General features: G+C 38.7%; 1 protein-coding gene and 1 pseudogene across 4 annotated transcripts in view; both read right to left on the reverse strand.

Annotated features, from left to right (window-relative positions):
* The window catches only part of BEND6 (BEN domain containing 6), a 44,476-nt gene that overhangs the window by 25,175 nt on the left and 885 nt on the right, over window positions 1-18,416 (reverse strand). For 2 of the 4 annotated variants that reach the window (XM_019624602.1, XM_019624605.1), the window contains exons 2-3: window positions 9,313-9,472; window positions 2,257-2,473 (exon numbers count right to left, since the gene is read on the reverse strand). In XM_019624602.1, coding sequence (XP_019480147.1) covers window positions 2,257-2,376 — 120 coding nt within the window. In that variant the 5' untranslated portion in view covers window positions 2,377-2,473; window positions 9,313-9,472. Of the gene's footprint in view, window positions 1-2,256; window positions 2,474-9,312; window positions 9,473-18,059; window positions 18,242-18,416 lie in introns of all 4 variants that reach the window. The other 2 variants (XM_019624603.1, XM_019624604.1) reach the window with 2 other exon arrangements.
* Window positions 355-878, reverse strand: LOC109371845 (60S ribosomal protein L34 pseudogene; annotated as a pseudogene).

Genomic DNA, 18,416 nt, shown 5'->3' on the forward strand with positions numbered 1-18,416 from the left:
TTTATATACTAGTGGAAAGATCTTCAAAATATGTTAAGTGAAAAAGAAAAGTACGAAGTGGCATATTTGGTAAGTTACTTTTTGTGCAAAATAGGGGATATGAATATCTATATTCATATTTGCCTTATATGAACAAAAACACCAGAAGGCTAAACAAGAAAGCAATAAATGTGGTTACCTGTAGTAGGGTGGGTAGGAGGTGGGCACAGGGTGGATGGGAGACAGGGATGTGAGGGAGACTTTCCAATGTTTACATTTTAAATATATATATATATATATAAACATATACATATAATATACATACATATATTACAAATATATTCATTTTTTATTACTTAAAAAAGATTCAATTTTTTAAAATTTAGTTTCCTGATTCTGTGCTTGCACCTTTAACAATTTCACAATGATTTTGTGCTCCTGAATTAGAAAAGCACACTGGATTCTGTCATGGACACATTTCACACACATGGAACCACTATAGGTGCAGCTGATACAATTTTTCGTTTTAGATAACCTCACAAGAATTTAGGTCTCACTTATAGTTGGACTGGGCACACTCCACATGTGAATTTTAGTGCTTCCCAACCTGCTTGGTGTAAAGGTAAATAATTCTATTACCAGGATAGCCTAGTTTTGTTAGAGGTTGTATTATAGGATAGCCTATGATGGTATGTCCAATGCTGAACCATTCTGAAGATCTCAAGACACGATCCAGGAAGACTGAAAATATTTTAAACCATGAAAATTTACAGTATGTATTTTAAAAATTAAATAAACATGCACGCACATAAAACACTACATGTATTACGGAGACATACACAAATACATGTATTACAAAGACACACAAAGAAAAAGATATAGAATAAACACATTGATAGGTTGTCCAAAGAGTAGGAGGAGAATGATCATGGAGAATTCAGATCAAAAAGGAATCAATGAATAAACAAAAATAGGAAAGAAGCCCTGACTAAACCTGTGATGAAGATGGGCCACAAAATGGATGGAAAACAAAAAAAGAAACAGAAGACGGCCGGCCGAGTGGCACTTTGATTAAGAACTGGCTTGGGACGCCAGAGGGCCCCGGTTTGGATCCCACATATGAGGGCCAGTGACACTGCCCTCTACAGCTAAGATGCTGAACAACAGCTCAACCTGGAGCTGGGCTGCCGTGAGTCGCCGGCGACTGCTAGGCTGCAGCCCCTGCTGCAGTGGGTTGCCATGGGCTACCATGTGTAGCCAGCAGCCAGTGTGAGCAGCCATCCAGAAGCTGGCGACTGATCTGCCTCACCGGGAAGAGTGCAATGATGGTGCCAACTTGGGCCAGTGAAGCGACATCCTCCACAACTAGACTGAAGAACTAAAGGAGAGCAACTTGTCTGTTCCCCTTCCCCCAATTCCCCAGCACTGTTCCCATCCCCCAATTCCCCAATAAAAAGTCTTAAAAAAAAAGAACTAAAGGGGATTCCAATTTCTCCTGGGTTTTTTTGAGAAGAAAAAAATATTATCTGACAGATTACTGATTTTTAATTTCCCAGAATATCAAAAAAAGTTTGAACAATGGCATAATTGGCCATTCTTAATATTAATAATAGAAGCAGGTAAAATGTGTTTTGAGTATGTTCTAATTCAACTTGTTCAACATTAAAAAGAGAACATGCAATTTTATTCCCTCGATTGAATAAAGAACTAAAGGGAAGGGCCGGCTGAGTGGCACGATGGTTAAGAACTGGCTTGGGATGTTAGAGGACCCCGGTTCGGATCCCACATATGAGGGCCAGTGACACTGCCCTCTACAGCTAAGATGCTGAACAACAGCTCAACCTGGAGCTGGGCTGCCGTGAGTCGCCGGCGACTGCTAGGCTGCAGCCCCTGCTGCAGTGGGTTGCCATGGGCTACCGTGTGTAGCCAGCAGCCAGCGTGAGCGGCCAGCAGCCGCAGTGAGCGGCCATCCAGAAGCTGGTGACTGATCTGCCTCACCCGGGAAGAGTGCAATGATGGTGCCAACTTGGGCCAGTGAAGCGACATCCTCCACAACTAGACTGAAGAACAAAAGGACAGCAACTTGTCTGTTCCCCTTCCCCCAATTCCCCAGCACTGTTCCCATCCCCCCAATTCCCCAATAAAAAGTCTTAAAAAAAAAGAACTAAAGGGAAGAATAAATTAGAATAGGGGCAAGTACTAATAAATCATGAGAGGAATTTTGAAATTATGGTGGGGCCAGGTAATCAAATCGTATCAAGGTAACAGAACACCAACCTGTCCTTTATTCATGTCACTATTTGCATTCTCTGAGTCCATTGTCTCTGTCCTTTTCCTCTTTCCTTTTCTAAGAGCTTGGGTATTGGTAACTTCATCTGTTTGCAAGATCGTCTGCATTTTATTAATTAGTTATCAAAAGTTTTCTGAAGTTGTAGGAGGGATTACCCATGTAGATGATGCTATTCTGGATGCGGCCCCCAATTTAATGTTTTTCCTGAAAAACAAAAACAAACAGAAGGATATGTAATATATTTACAACTGTAAATATGTCTCATATGTATATCTCATAATGGCACTAGCCACTCAAGTAAACTACTTTTACTAAATGCTTCCTGTCATTCTTTCTTCCACTGACCAATTTAGTATATATTTTCATTTCAATCAAACCTTTTTCAGTTTCATCATCACCATCATCATGAAATCATGTTTCCATGATATGATACACAGAGAGTTGTCACTTATAAAATTAGTGTAAAATTTTTCCATATTTACAAGTTTTTTCTTGTCAATCAGTTATAAGGAGTCTAAATAAAAGTAGAAATATTATAAACTTATGCAAACAGTATTTCAGAAGACTGAAGTTATATATCTTTAGGAAAAAGACATTAAGAACAGATTTTATCAGGACCAAAATATTCCAAGGGAGATTAATAAGAGTTACTCAGAAGTTTGTTTTATTTTCTGAAAACTCTAAAGTTTTGAGACAGGTTTTCCTTGGTATAAACTTAAAACTTGTATCATAAAGAATGAGGAAAAATATCTTAAAGGCAATAATATATTTCATAAAAATTTTAAGGAATAATCATTTTTCAAAACCTGATAAAGCAGATGATAGTTCTTAGGTCGAACAGGGTTGAAATGATCAAATTTAACTTTTGCTACAGATGATGTAGTACATTTGGTCTTAGCATCCTTATTCGTTGCATATATTGGTTTGTGTTTATGAAAAGATATTTAATTATAAATAATAAAACTTTAACTACAGAAGGGACTGAGCTTAAAGGTACCTCAAGAAATATGTGGACTGTTGAGCAGAAAGTAACATATGCTCCTTACCAAATAACACTAAGTAATTCTTTTAGAAAATATGGTTCTTTTACCTATTTTAAGAGAAATGCATTATTCTCTACCCCAAGCATAAAAAAATATTTGAGATGGTCTTGCCAGAATTGTTTATTGTACCTCTTTGAAAACTTACTTTAGGTTTTCAAATACATGAATAGTACTTGAGTTAATATGGGATTGCACTGTCATATGTGACTCACAAATATCATAGATCTTACCTAGCATCAAGCTTTGTTAATAATTTCAAAGATTCAAGCAATTGAGTGGCACAGTCAGAGTAGGGAGAGGTATAGGACATCCTACTGGCTTTGTAGGTCCTTCCTTCTCACATCCTATAGGCACTTTGTGGTCTAGAATAATAGGTGAGGCCTCTAAATGAGGTTTGAGGGTCACCTCACACAGTAGAGAGTGTTTAAGTTGTGACAAATCTCCATTTTATAGCTGAGAGTTGTATGGCTTGCATGACCTTCTCTAGGGAGTTATTAATCCATAGGTTCTAGGTAGTTTGCCCTTAAGCAATCCTATAAGGAATATACAATTAAGAGCGCTCCATAGATAAAAACTCCACTTTTGATAAATATCATTAGTCTATTTACCCAGAGCAAGGTCAACAAGCATTTTCTATAAAGGGTCAGGTAGTAAATATTCTAGGCTTTACAGGCCAAGAGGTAAAATCAAGTGTATTATGTAGGTACTTCTATAACCAAAATAAAGAAATAAATTTTCACAAAATTTTCTTCAGCTGCTGTAGTCAAGCATGACTTAATTAACTCACTATTGGTAGATGGCGTTCCTTACTTGGCTAACAAATGAACCATGGAGAAACTTGTTTTGGTTTTAAACTTATTTTCATTTTTGTGAAGAAATTCTGCTGTGATGGTATATTTCATTTTAAATTTTCTAATTTTTCTGACTGTTGCTGTTTGCTAAGTTGGAACTATTGTAATGAGTGCTTAGTTTGGTAATGTTGCCATACATCATATCCTTTTAGCACAGCTATAGTGTTATAAACACAACGTTGTAATAAACACAATGCTTTGCCACCTAACCTGATAACAAAATAATCCAGGGGCCGGCCGAGTGGCTCAGTTGGTTAAGAGTGTGAGCTCTGAGCAACAGAATTACCGGTTCAATTCCCACATGGGCCAGTGAGCTGCGCCCGAGCTGAGCTGCCAACAAGTGGCAGGATGGCTTAGCTGCTGAGAGCACGTGTTCCTAACAAGGTTGCCAGTTCGACTTCTGCATGGGATGACGGGCTATGCCAACCTGCAACTAAGATTGAACATGGCACCTTGAGCAGAGCGTCCCTGAGCTGCCAATGGGCGGCTGGATGGCGACTGGACTTGGAGCTGAGCTAGCTGCGCTCTCCACAACTAAGATTGAAGGACAACAACTTGGCTGTTCCCCTTCCCTAATTCCCCAACACTGTTCCTCTTACCCCAATTCCCCAATAAAATCTTAAGAAAATAATAATAATCCATGCTTCACTCAGCTTTAAAGCACTAAGTCCAGTTTTCTCTTTTTTTCTTGTTTTGACACGATTGCCATGCACTGGTAAAAAAATAAAATAAAATAAAATGCCATGTTATGACAATATGCATGACACTAAAACACTGTCAAGTTATTATAACTGCATCACTGTGGTTTGTGGTACACTGAGCAGCAGTGTGTAGTGATGAGACTGCCCCATATGGTCTCTGTCACAGCTACTCAAATCTGTCCTCATAGCATGAAAGCAGCGCTATGCAATATGTAAACACATAAGTGTGGATGTGTTCCAATAAATCTTTACTTATGGACACTGAAACTTGAATTTTATGTAGCTTTCACAAATCATGATATGTTATTCTTATATTGATTTTTTTTTTTACTAAAACTGTGAAAACCATTATTAGTTTACAGGCTACACAAAAACAGGTGGCAGGCAGATGAGCAACAGTTTGCTGAACCCTGACCTAGGAGTTCAGTTATATTTAAAAACAGTTTAAACTGGATCATCTGCTTTCTTTTCTTTCATCTTTATTTCTTTTGCTGGAGAGCAGGCCAGCTGTTTTAACTTCTTCCTCTCCAGTGCCTTACTTCATGACATATTATTACTAACAAATCAAGAACAGTACTTGAAAGACACAATATATAGCCTGTAAGATCCTAAACCAAATTGTTTTCATTTGATAAAGCTGAATTTTGCCAGATTTACCTGATCGGGACCTGTTAAACATTATTTAGTGATGGTGACACATGTCAGAGTCCCTGGTTCACTGGGGTTGAGGGTGGGGGGAAAGGGTATGGGGAATTATTCTTTAATGAGTATACAGCTTCAGTTCTGCAAGATGAAAAGAGTTTGGTGATGACTGCACAACAGTGTGGACATACTTTTTATCTCTGAACCGCATACTTAAAAATGGTTAAGATGGTAAGTTTTATGTCATGCGTTTTTACCACAATAAAAAAAAATGGAAAAAATTAGTTAAAAAAATATACGTTTTGTAATATCCGTAATGTACAACATTTTCTCATTTTGATGTGATTTAAAGAGCAAATCCTCAAGTTTCTTCACAAACATACAATTCATTCAGGACCAAACAGAATGGATATATCAGATCTCTCTTAGAATGACTTTTGAGTAGATTTTAGGCCAGTATTCCTGTTATAACATCCACTAACAGGTGACTCAATGTTTATATTACCTGCCTGTTAACAAATTCAGAAGAAATATTATGAATACGGCTATATATTAAACACTACTAGTTCCTGATAGTAAAAATATTCACCATGTAGTAATCTGCCTCTCTTTATTTCTTTGCCAATAGAAAGTATTTCATTAGTTTCTAGATAGTTATAGGGATGAGATTAAACATAACTGCAGCAATGAGAACATCAAATATATGTGGCTGGATGAATAACATAAACAAATAGCTTTTAATCTTTTTTTGACTGCAGCTCATAGTAAAAAGTGCATTCTACAATTTGATCCAACACACACACATATACTCACAAAAAAAAACCCTAAAACAAAATTTCATGAAACATATTCATTCTTACTACATATGATGCACTCTCTTAATTTCTATTCCAGCTACTGTGTTTTATTTCATAGTTACAAGTGCTGGTCACAGCACATTAAATTGATTTCACAAGTCACTAATGAGTTATAAGCCATAGTTTGATAATAATGTTCTGAGTAAATCCACAGTTATAAAAAAATAATGTCTAAGAAACATGATAGAGAAAGGGGAAGTTAGTAACTAATGAAAGCAAATGAAATTAATAAAAATATAAATTCCTAATGCATGTAGATTTAATTTTAATAGATCAATGATACTATTAATGTGGGAGTTCAAAAATGCAAAAGCCACCTCTGAAATTCTAAGAAACAAAAGTCACCCAAATTAAACCAAATGAATATCAAAATGTAATTCATGTGTCTCATCTGCCTTTGGATTTAAATACAAATTTTCTATTATGAATTAAATAAAAATAATTACAGGTAAATACACACTACAGGAAAACCTTAGTACCCTTTCATGACTTGCAAAAGTTTTAGATTGCTTTCTATACATACCAGTTTTGAAATATATAGATGTATAATGTCCCTTATGGCACTCAGATCAGAATATGAGCAGAGGACTGCCCTTTAAATGAGTTCCAAAGTGCCAGGAAAATAGTGTCAGTGTAATTCTAAATATTCAGTGATGGCTTTAATGTTCTCTGTGAAATGGAGTACTAGTTTCAGACCTGCTCTTGCATGGTGGGACATGGGTGAGGAATGCACCCTATTATTTTAAAAAAATTATGCATAGGGCTGGCAGAGTGGCTCAGTTGGTTAGAGTGTGAGCTCTGAGCAATAGGGTCGCTGGTTCGATTCCCAAATGAGCCAGTGAGGTGCGCCCGAGCTGAGCTGCCAATGGGTTGCTGGGTGGCTCAGTTAGTGAGAGAACGTGCTCTTAACAACAAGGTTGCCGGTTCGACTCCCACATGGGATGGTGGACTATGTCTCCGCCAACAATTAGACTGAAAGCGGCAACTGGACTTGGAGCTGAGCTTGCGCCCTCCACAACTAAGACTGAAGGACAACAACTTGACTTGGAGCTGATGGGTCCTAAAAAAACACAATGTTCCCCTTCCCCAATTCATCAACACTGTTCCCCCCTTCCCCAATTCCCCAATAAAATCTTAAAAGAAATGCATACACTAGAGGAAGAGAAATCAAGATCAAGATGGTTCTACATGATTGGGTGCCTTCTCCTGCAGCACCCACAGCACTCTACTGACCAAAACAAGTGCTTGGATGGTTTTCTCATCAAAGTGTTCTTGATTTCTGGATAGAACTTAATAGATTTTACTAATGTCCATCAGGGAACATTTCAACTCTTTTTACTCCCTGCATTCCAAATGATGTCAAATACATTTTCAGTTTTCAAGTTGTTCCAACAATATCCCGAATAAAAAGACCATCAACATACTTTTGGATGATTCAACAACGCTGCCAAACTATGATTGTATTACTCAGACTAGATTGGAGGCTAAGCGTGAGCCTAAGGTTTCTTATGTGAGGTTAAGTATGTTTGAAGGACTATAGACCTGAATCATTTTCAATTTTCCATGATGAGAAATGTAAGAAAAAGGTTCTCATCTGGCCAGAGGTTATGGATGTAATTCTGCTGGAGCTAATTTAACTAAGAAGCAGTGACATCATGCATTGTTAGGTATGTAACCATTACCTAGGAAAGAAATTCATTTAGTTCCTTGTACTGTCCTATGTGTCCTCCTCAGAACTTTCCAGTCATCTCCTTCACTTAGTAAGAACAGCATAGCTAATTTTACTGAGTGCTTACTATATGTAAGGTACTGGCCTAAGCATCTAACCTATACTAGTTTAATTCTCACAGATGTTCTCTGGGGTAGGTACAATTATTACTCATATTTTACAGATGAGGGAACTGAAGTCCCTGGCAACCACTCCCAGTTGCAAACCCATAAGCAGGCTAAAGGGCTCTAGAGCCAGAATTTAGAAACTAATCATCAAATCAGCTTTGCAACAGGTTCTGTCAATTCCAGTACCTAGGTTTTGGCTTTCTTCGCTTGACTAAGTCCCTTACAGGACCCTCCTTGCCTCAGTGTCTGCCTCACAGCCCCTTACCTCCAGAGACTGACGTCCTGACTTGATCATCAAGTGCTTCTTGGGACTGTAGCCCTGCTCCCACATGAGTTCAGGAGATCTCCTCTTAGCCCCTCCAGACCCCTTCTCCAGTCATCTCTATTCTGTTCCCTAAGCCTGAAGGTTGACATGTTTGGACTCATTTTTCCTTTTCCTAGCTGGGTTCAGCCAGTGGGGTGTCTAGGCAGGATATCAGAGGGAGGCAGGACAGTGTGTTAGGAGATTTGATCCTCCTGGTTCCTTTTTCCCCTCCTCTCCCTGTGGGTCTAGAGCTGGTAACACTTCAGTATGACTAGCCTGGAGGTACGGAACTATTCCTCTTGGTTTCCCTAAACCCAGCTGCTAGGGTCTGAGTGTGTCCTCCCCAACCCCCCAATTCAAACGTTGAAATCCTAACTCTCAAAGGTGATAGTATTTAGGTGATGGGGTTCTTAGGAGATGATTAGGTCATGATGGGGGAGCCCTGATGAATGGGATGAGTGCTGTCATGAAAGGGGCTTCAGAGAGATCCTTAGCCCCTTCTATCATGCGAGGACATGACGAGCCGTCAGTAGTCTGCAGCCCAGAAAAGAGGCTTCGCCAGAACCTGACACCTTGATCTTGGATTTCCAGCCTCCAGATTGTGAGAAATACATTTCTGTTGTTTATAAGCTACCCAGTCTCTGGTCTTTTTTTATAGCAGCCTGAGCAGACTAAGAACCCAGTCACACAGGTTAGCTTTATCACCTTTAGTACCGGGGGTTTCTCTTCTGCCCCTGACCTGACAAGACAGCCAGGTGCTAAATGACCCAGCCTCTCTTATCTGTAATTAGACAATGTGACTGGCTTACTTTCATCTTGATGTGTTCAGGAAGAAGACTTCTATGGTAGAGAGGTAATAGCGCAGAAATCAGAGGCTAGGAACAGTGGAAGACAATCTTCTCCTGCGCCAACATGTCACCTATTCCCATCAGTTGTTTGTAAAAAGCGGGCAGCCAAGAGTGGAACCACCTGAAAGTTTACACAAGAAAGTATATGCAAAACTTAGAGGGACTCTGGACAAGTTTTCTTATCGTTCTAGAGGCTCCAAAATCTTTTCTAAGAAATCCTAATTTTTGTGAGTATTTTCTCCTTGGCTATTCTTCTTTTCCTACCTGTCCCCTCCACCCCTGATATTTACATGTCTTTCCCGATTTACCAGACACACAGATGCAGAGTTAAGCGTAAAGGGGAGTAAGATTCAATTAAAAGTTCTATTTTAGGATAACTATAAATCATCTTCCACTTCACATTTTTTGGATTAATGTAGAACGTTCTACTCATCTTAAAAGCTGATAGCAAGATGAGATCATTATGCTTTTTGCTTTAAGTAATCATACTATAAAACATTAATGTTTTAGACCAATTTTTTAAATTCACAAAATGCAATAATTTTGATGCAAGGATCAATCCCTATGCATAACAATCAGGATTGATTCAACATTCAAACATTAATTTATCTTACAATTATAACATGAAATGACAAGTTAATTTCTCTTTGAAATATTTACCCCATTATGCACTATATTAATATCATATATTAATGAAATGACTAGTTACCATTACCAATGTCTCCATTAATTTTGTACTTTCATAGTCTCAAAAGTTTAGGTCTAAACATAATTAATGTGCTGAGTCACATACTTTAGATAATGTACTTAATAAATCATCTTAAGTGGTTTGCCCCCTCACCTAACATCAATAATTTTCTCTTCTTGCTCTAATATTCTTTCAGAACATGCTGAAGCAACATTAAAAAACAACAACAACCACTGATCAGGTACATTTCACATTTTTATAATTTCTCTACCTCCTATGTATGTGTTATTAGAAAAATACATGAGTGGCAGGATTTTCCTATCAATAAATACACAGAATAATAAAATGGAAGGGAATGGAAGAGGCCATCTTCTCTCTGTTATCTGTATTGGGTATGGGCAGCTGTAGGGCAAGCCAGAGCTAGGAAGCTAGTTTAGGGTGGAGAACGCAAGTACTGATCAGAGAAGGAAGCCCAAGGAGATGGAATGGATCTATTTAATCCAGCTGAGACCCAGGAAGTTATATAAAAGCAAGAAAGAATACTTTGAACTCATTGTACAGAAGCCAACCTCAAGGTTCAGGAGTGTCAAATACTGCGAGGAACAGGGGATTCAGCAACGGTGGCATGTTGGGACAGTGTGGTGAGCCTGTGATTCTATAGTAGAGAAGTTGCTCAAACAGCCAGAGGAAGACAGAGCCTCAGGCAAATGTACATCCTGTTCATAGGAAAAGGGGAAGGCTAAACTTGACTTTCTACCAGAGGATAGAAAGCTTAGTAAAATCCTTCTTTTTTTTTGGGTAAAAGTAGTCTTGCTATGTAGATAGTTCAAGACAGTCTTCCAGTCTGACTCTCTTCCAAATACTATATTAGGTGATGAGTCGGGGTCACATAAGTGGTTACAGACACAGGCTCTAGAATCAAACTGTCTGGGTCCGTAACCCTAGAACCAATACTTATTGCCTATGTAACATCTCTGTGCCTGTTTCCCCATCTGTGATACGGTGATGATAACAGTATCCTAGTATGTTAATAGCATATTAGCTTGTTAATAGTAGTATTTTTATTATTAACTGAAGGAAAAAGACCCAGATCCCCCTCATACAAGCTTAGATCAAACATGCAGAGGTGGGGGGTGGGGTTGTTTATAAGTCACAGTGGAGAAGGGTGGTATCAAGAAATATATTTAGAGGCCGGCCGAGTGGCTCAGTTGGTTAAGAGCTCACTCAAGAGTGCGAGCTCTGAGCAACAGGGTCACCGGTTTGATTCACGGCCCGAGCTGAGATGCCGCTGAGTTGCCAACAGGTGGCAGGATGGCTCAGCTAAAAAAAAAAATATATATATATATATATATATATGTATTTAATTAACCTAGATGCCTATGATTCTACAATAGACTACCTGTACTTACTTAAAAATATAAGGAGAAATAAATGACAGAAAAAGAGCTATCCCTTTTATAAAGGACAGCCAGGTGGTCTCCGGTAGAGGTCTTTTTCCAAAGTGATCATCTGCCTGGCCTCCCAGGCTTGTTTAGCTTCCTGGAGGTGCTGTGTCAAATTTACCCAAGTGATACTAATGGGGACATGGCAACAAATGGTACGAGTGGATCTATAATTATTTTAATAAAAGGAATCTTGTTAGACTGAAGCATTAGAGGAGGTGATCTAGGCAAATTTCTCACAAGCTAACAGGGAGGACCAGAGATCGGGTGCCCGGAAATAGCTGATACACTGCTGGAGCATTGGGTTGGCCCTCATTCACCTGGATAGGCATAGTTTAAGGACAGTCAGAAGAGAGGAAGGGTAGCTGCTCAGCAAACTCCAACTGGGAGGGATTCCTTCAGGGAAGGGCTTCAGTGGGAGGGGAGACAGTGCAAATGAAAACATGCAACAGAAACTGCATAGTTTTTGTAGTGCTGGAGAACGCTTATGCCACTTGTTGGCTATGTGATCTGGGGGGAATTCCTTACATCTCGAAGCCCAGGATCTTCATCTATAAAATAGGGATAATAGCAGTACATACCCATGGTTGCTGTAAGGATTAAATGAGTAAATGCCTGTAAGGCATTTAGCAGAAGCTTAGCAGAGAGTAGATACTCAATAAGTGTTAGCTACTACTAAAAACATCTTGGTTGTCCTCACCAAGGTAGCCATTCAGTAATGAGGAAGCCCAGGACATGTTGTCCCGTGAGAGGTGAATAATGATCATACTAACCAACTTCCAGGGTGTTGCTGGCACTCCTTAATGAAGGCATCAAGACCAGACTTCAACAGCTCACCAGATGGCACGGGGTCTGGTACCATTAAAAAATCTAGATATAAATTGGGATACTTACTGGCCTGCAGGTAGCTCAGGAATAAAGTTAGCCCTTCTTCCTGTGATAGAAGTCTGTGGAAGTGGTCCTAAATAGTTAGCACAGTGTTCCCTTCTTAGTTAGAACCAACATCCTAATGAAAGTTACCTGTAACTTTCTTGTCTCTTCCAATCTGTTTCAAGTTGCAAGAGGACAAACACAGAGCACATCATCTCCACTTAAGTCTTAGGATGGGCGGCATTCACTTGCATTTGGGAGAGGTCCCTGAATTACTGCTATTATCCCTATTTTATAGGTGAAGAGTCAACAGCTTCCTCTACTCATCTTAGATTGACAGTGCTCAAGACACTTCTCCCAGTCTCAGGGGAGGTACCCAGGTGATGCTAATGTTGATGGATTGAGAGAATGATTTGACACTGCAGAAGCCATGATGTCTTTGTGGATTTGTATGGTTCTATTCTCTCTCTCTTTCTCTCTCTCTCTTTGTCTCTCTCTCTCTCTCTCTCTCTCTCTCAACCTGATGAAAACTATGGGTCATGTTCCCGACAAAGAAATCCACATTTTTACATATAACTTCAGGTCCCTAGAAGCCTGTCAATGACTTCCAGGTTAAGAATTCCTACGGCAGAGATAGGATCAGCAAGAACAGGCTTTAGGTTTTTGGTTTTCTTTTTTGAATTATAAACTTTGTTATATTTCAATGTAGTGTGTTTGCTATTTGTTTCCTTGATTTACTCCAAAAAGTGTTTTGGAGCTATAAAAACATTTTAAGATGTACTTTTCTTTCTGTTCCCAGATTCATGGGACATCATTACATTTGGATAATTTCAATAACCTCTGAAACTGTATGTTATTGAAACATGTTGTACTAATCATCAGTTACTCATTGAAATTCTCTGTTCTCAGTATGCTTGCTACCTCTTAATTTCTTAGCAATATTATCCTTTTAGGCTATCAGCACACTGATTCATTAGCATACAATCTATTAGCACAGAATATTTAATGCAAAACTCCTACAAAAATTACTGTAAGAAATTATTGTAAGAAACTTAGCTACTAAATGTCGTCATTTTATTAAGTCATTCTGGAATTTAATTCATAAGCATTAGTCAAGAGTTTATTCATCTCATAACATAAAAACCATGCAACGTTAACCCTCTACCTTACTTTTTTTCTTTCTTCACTTAAGAATGTAGAAATGGCTTATGACTTATGTGGCAACTCTTATCTTGGATCTAGAAGGCAATAACTTCAGCTTTCAAACTTGCTTTATAAATTGCCCATTCTTAGACATGGTGGAAATATTTTACACTATCTGAATAATAATGAACAATGCTGCTCTGTGATTTATAACTCTAAGAGCTTTATAATTTGATTTATGAACGGCTCTCAAATTTTCCACTGGCAGCTCATACAACTATGAGTAAATTTTCTGGCCAAATGACTCAGTATTTTGCTGCATGACTAATCCCACACTCAATGTGGAAACTATATAAATGAATTCTATTTGCTTGTAGATAATAAATGACTACTTTCTAAAACCTGTCTGCAAAGCATTATAGAGTAGATGAATTCAATTATATTGACATTTTAAACTCTCAAACTAGACTTTTTTGAGAAATCTGTAATACTTACACAAACTACACAACCCCCCCCCAAAAAAAAAATCCACACAACATCCTACCCCCCCCCAACACATACCATTATCATGGATTCCATAGCCTATAGGACAACAAACCCTAAATTCGGCTCTAAAATTTCTAAAATGTTAAAAGAACAATTTGGAATGATTCCATTTAAAATATTTTCTCCTACAATGATGTCTTTAAGTTTTTTAAAAGTTTTTTTTTTATGGTAAAATGAATATAAAGTCCTTTCCCAGAGGATATTTGCTGAAAATAATATTCAATATTACTGCAAATAACAATTGTTTGTCCTTCAAAAACTAAAGTTTTAAAAAGACAATAGCTGTCCATCCACATGATGGCACCGGTGATCCTGGTGGTTAGAAATTGCCTCCAAGATTAGATGATGTAAGTTCTTCCACATGATGTAGCTAGCTCCTTTACCTCTCAATGAAGAATATGGACCAGTATATTGTTGACACAGGTCCTGGTCTCTGTCATGAAAAGCCATTTGGGAATAAACAAGCCATATAACACATTTCCTCAAATTCCTCTCAATTCCTTTCATGTCGCTTAATTCTGAGAGTAAAAAATTTCACCCAGGAACAACTTGGTTACCAGTCCAAAATTGGTATGATTTTTAAAAATAATTTATTGCTAGAGCCATTTGTATCTAAACTTTCTGTTTTCAGGGGGGTCATATTTCTATGTAATGTCCTTGTGTGATTACCAGTTGGGTAATTTACTCACTTCCATATAGGTTTGTAATAAAAGCTTATAGACAGCTTGGGCCACATTCCAAGGCATTCCTTATTTTTCCCCAAAAAAACATCCTTCTAGCCTGAGTATTAGTAACTAGGGGAAGGGGAGATATAATTAGTTAGGGTCAGTTTTAATTGAGAGTCAAGAGCAGCCTGAGAGCAGAAAGAACCAGTCTGCTGGACTCATGGTATGTAAAACAAATAGCTACGTAAATCACAAATGCCCGGGAGAATGCTTTCTTCTCCCCTTTCTTTATCTCTTAATTTCTCTCCCTCTACTGGTTTCATCTCTCAAGTTCCCAAAGAACTTGTTCAAGTAGTCCTATTTTGACAAAAGGGCCTTTATATTGGCCTTTATTCAGGCTTTAATTGAATTTCTACTCATCCCTTTTAGAGTTGGATTTCTCCAAAGATTGTGGACAGCGGCTCTCCTCTTCTTCCCTTACTTCACCCTCTTCCACCCATTAGTCTGGCTTTAGCCTCACCCACTACAATGAATCCGTTCTCTGGGATGTGTCCAGAGGCCTTCTAGTGACAGTCCGCAGTCCTTATCCTCCTTAACTTCCCATTTGGGCATCTGTTGTAGTAAGCCACTAAATTGGAACGCTTCCCACTTGGCTTCCAGTCTTGCCTTCTGCTCACTTCTCCAATCCACAAATGGAAGCTGTCTACAAAGTTCTGATTCCAGTGCTTTCTTGTAGTTTCCCTTCTTTAGTCATTTCATCCATTTCCATGACTTCAACTCTAATTTATGTTGATGACTCCTGTCTGTCTCCATTCTGACCTCTCCACCCATGTTTCCGTGAGCTTGCAAGATAATTTCACATTGATGTCCTTCTGATACCTCCACCTAAATGGGTCTAAAACTCAGTTTGTCATTTTCCCTTTCAAAACTGCTCCTCCCCCCAGCTCAAAACTTGGGTCATCTGCAATTCCTTCCTTTCTCTCAATTGGTCCTTACATAGCTTAAGATGGAGCCCTTTCTTCTTCCTATCCATAAAATAGGTATTTGCGCTACAATTTCCTAACTCTAGGGAATGCCTACAGATATTTCTGCCATTTTATTAAAGCTCCTTACTCTTATCTTTAGGAGGTGGAATGACTCAGTGATGAGGGAAATTGGGGAAGGACTGCCAGCTACATTGAATGGACAGGGCTGATGTATGAAAGGTCCCTTTTCATACATGGTCCTATCTCTTGCTCACTCATGCAGAGTGCCTTGTTGAATGGAGAGTGTCGGGCTCTCTTAGCTTCTGGTCTCCAGGTAAGAGACTAGGTAGGGTTCCTTCCTGCCCTAGCTGGGAAGGACTATACAGTTGACCCTTGAACACCAAGGGGGTTAAGGGCACTGACTCTCCCCACGCAGTAGAAAATCCACATATAACTTCTGAATCCCCAGAACTTAAGTACTAATAGCCTACTTTTGACTGGAAGCCTTACCGATAACATAAAATCGATTAACTCAGATTTTGTATGTTATATGTATTATACACTATGTTATTCAATCTGACTTTACCCTGAATAAAGTTAATATGTTAAATTCATTTTGGTTCCTTGTGTGTGTTCTCAATTTGGTTGAAAATCCAAAGGGAAGAAGGGCTGCATGACGGATCATCTTCATACCTGATCAAAACTCATTTGTCTTCTCTTGCGTGACAGTGCTAACTCACCATCATAAAAAGTAAAAAAATTATACATATTTTTCCATTTCCAAATATGGTAGATTTGGCCAAGAGTGTACCTCTTCCATCCCTACTCCCAAACTTTAAATTTTTCTGACTTTGATACAATGTCAATTATTCTTTTTAAATGAAAATCTAGCAGAGAGAAAAGGTATTACTTCCATTAAATTAACTTCCAAAAAGGATTGATTGGCTGATTTAATATTTATTGAATTCCACAATGCATTAGGCATCACTGAAACACACAAAAAGAAGCAATTAATAACATGCCATTATTTGGAGAAAGAAATGATAACTTAGTAACAAATCAGAAAATAATAATGGAACCTAAATATTAAATTCTTTCAATGATTTGTTTTGCTTATTATTAGTATTCTTGAGATAACTGATGCAAAGAACAGAAATGAATGCATCTAAAAAGAAATATCTATAATCCTACTGCATGGCAGTTAAGCATTTGCTTGCCAAGAGAGATAAATAATGTTCTTGTGTGCACTTGAAACTTATAAATGGCTGCAGCAAGACTCAGGATGATAACAATTGTGCTAACGTAATAGCTCAGAAACCCATAATTGCTATTTAGTTGCTTTTTGTTGTTAAAAATGCAGAATTTGGGGCAAATTGGTTACTATGCTGTTTGTGGTTGGTGGTAAGACATGTTTCAAGGATATTTAGACCATTTCAGCTCACTCACAAATGTTAGACAATAAATATAAAGACGACCTTCCTAAATTCTGTTAGTTATTTCTCCCAATGTTTGCAGAAGGTTAATTCAGTTTTGTTGTTGCTTTAAAGTATTCCACTGGGCCGCTGTGAGTCCATGCAGTAAAGAATTTTTCCTTTCCCAACCTGCCACACATTGCAGACTCCCAGGATTCTCTTTAATAACCCCTGCACAATGGATAGGAATAGTCTCTCACTGCAGTGGGCTGCGGTATCCAGGAAACCTTTAAGCAGTGTGCACACGATGCAGTGCTACCTGTCAGCCCCTGAGTGCCAGGGACCTAGGAAGCCTCTCCTGCCTTGTAGTGCAGCCTAAGCTGACATTCAGCATTGCCACTTTATACAGTGTCTGCAAGCAAGGTCCTTCTATCTTCAACCCACAACTGAATAAGATGCAACGTGTCAGCAACTTGAATGCTTATTTTGTTTTAGGAAATGAGTTGTGCATAGGAAAACTTAATCCACTGTTTCCCAGGTTTATGAACCTGGCATTTAGGAAATGCATTAGGCAATGCCTTTTGGAGTTTCCGTTAATGCTTACACACCATAATATGTTAAAGGTCTGAAGAATGAAGAACATCAATGGTTAAGCTTTTATGCAGAGCTGGGCAGTTGATTTTGTATCGTTGGAAAACAACACTGATTTTGAGATCCTTCAAGTAAATAAAAAAAATTGAGTATTGTCATGGATTCTTTGCTTTTCAGAATTTCACAAATTACTTTCTATGACACTTCTTCAGTCTCTTAAGTAGTCCAAAAAGTCTACCTTAGTAGTTATTAGAAACCCCACACATGCAGCAATGTGTTACCTTGCCATTATAATTGCAGTTTCCTTATGAGAGTAAATAAAACAAAACAAACAGAAACAGCCTCACACAGCATTGCCTTGGGAGCAGCATAACGCAGTACCGCACCTGGCCGACGGGCCAAGGCCGCAAGATGCCGCAGACTGCAGCAGCGGCGGCTTCCTGGCCAGGTGGCGCGGTGGCAGTCCATTGAAAGGCGCACGTCAGCGCTCCTGCCATACCTTCTGCGTTGGCATTGCCCCAGCGACCACTGTAAAATCTCCCGGCCATCAACTACAATATACTTTTTGCTGGTTAAGAAGAAACGGGAGGGGGGAAGAGGGAGAGAAGAAGGAGTGTGTGCATTTTAAGTGTGACAGATCATTATTTCCTCAACACTAGCCGAAACATTTTTCGCCTTAAAATATGTACCAGCCAATCCCCAACTTCTTTCATCTGCCAGTTCTCTACATCTGAAATTGCCTC

This window comes from Hipposideros armiger, unplaced genomic scaffold, assembly GCF_001890085.2.
Source record: "Hipposideros armiger isolate ML-2016 unplaced genomic scaffold, ASM189008v1 scaffold_595, whole genome shotgun sequence".
Taxonomy (NCBI): Eukaryota; Metazoa; Chordata; class Mammalia; order Chiroptera; family Hipposideridae; genus Hipposideros; species Hipposideros armiger.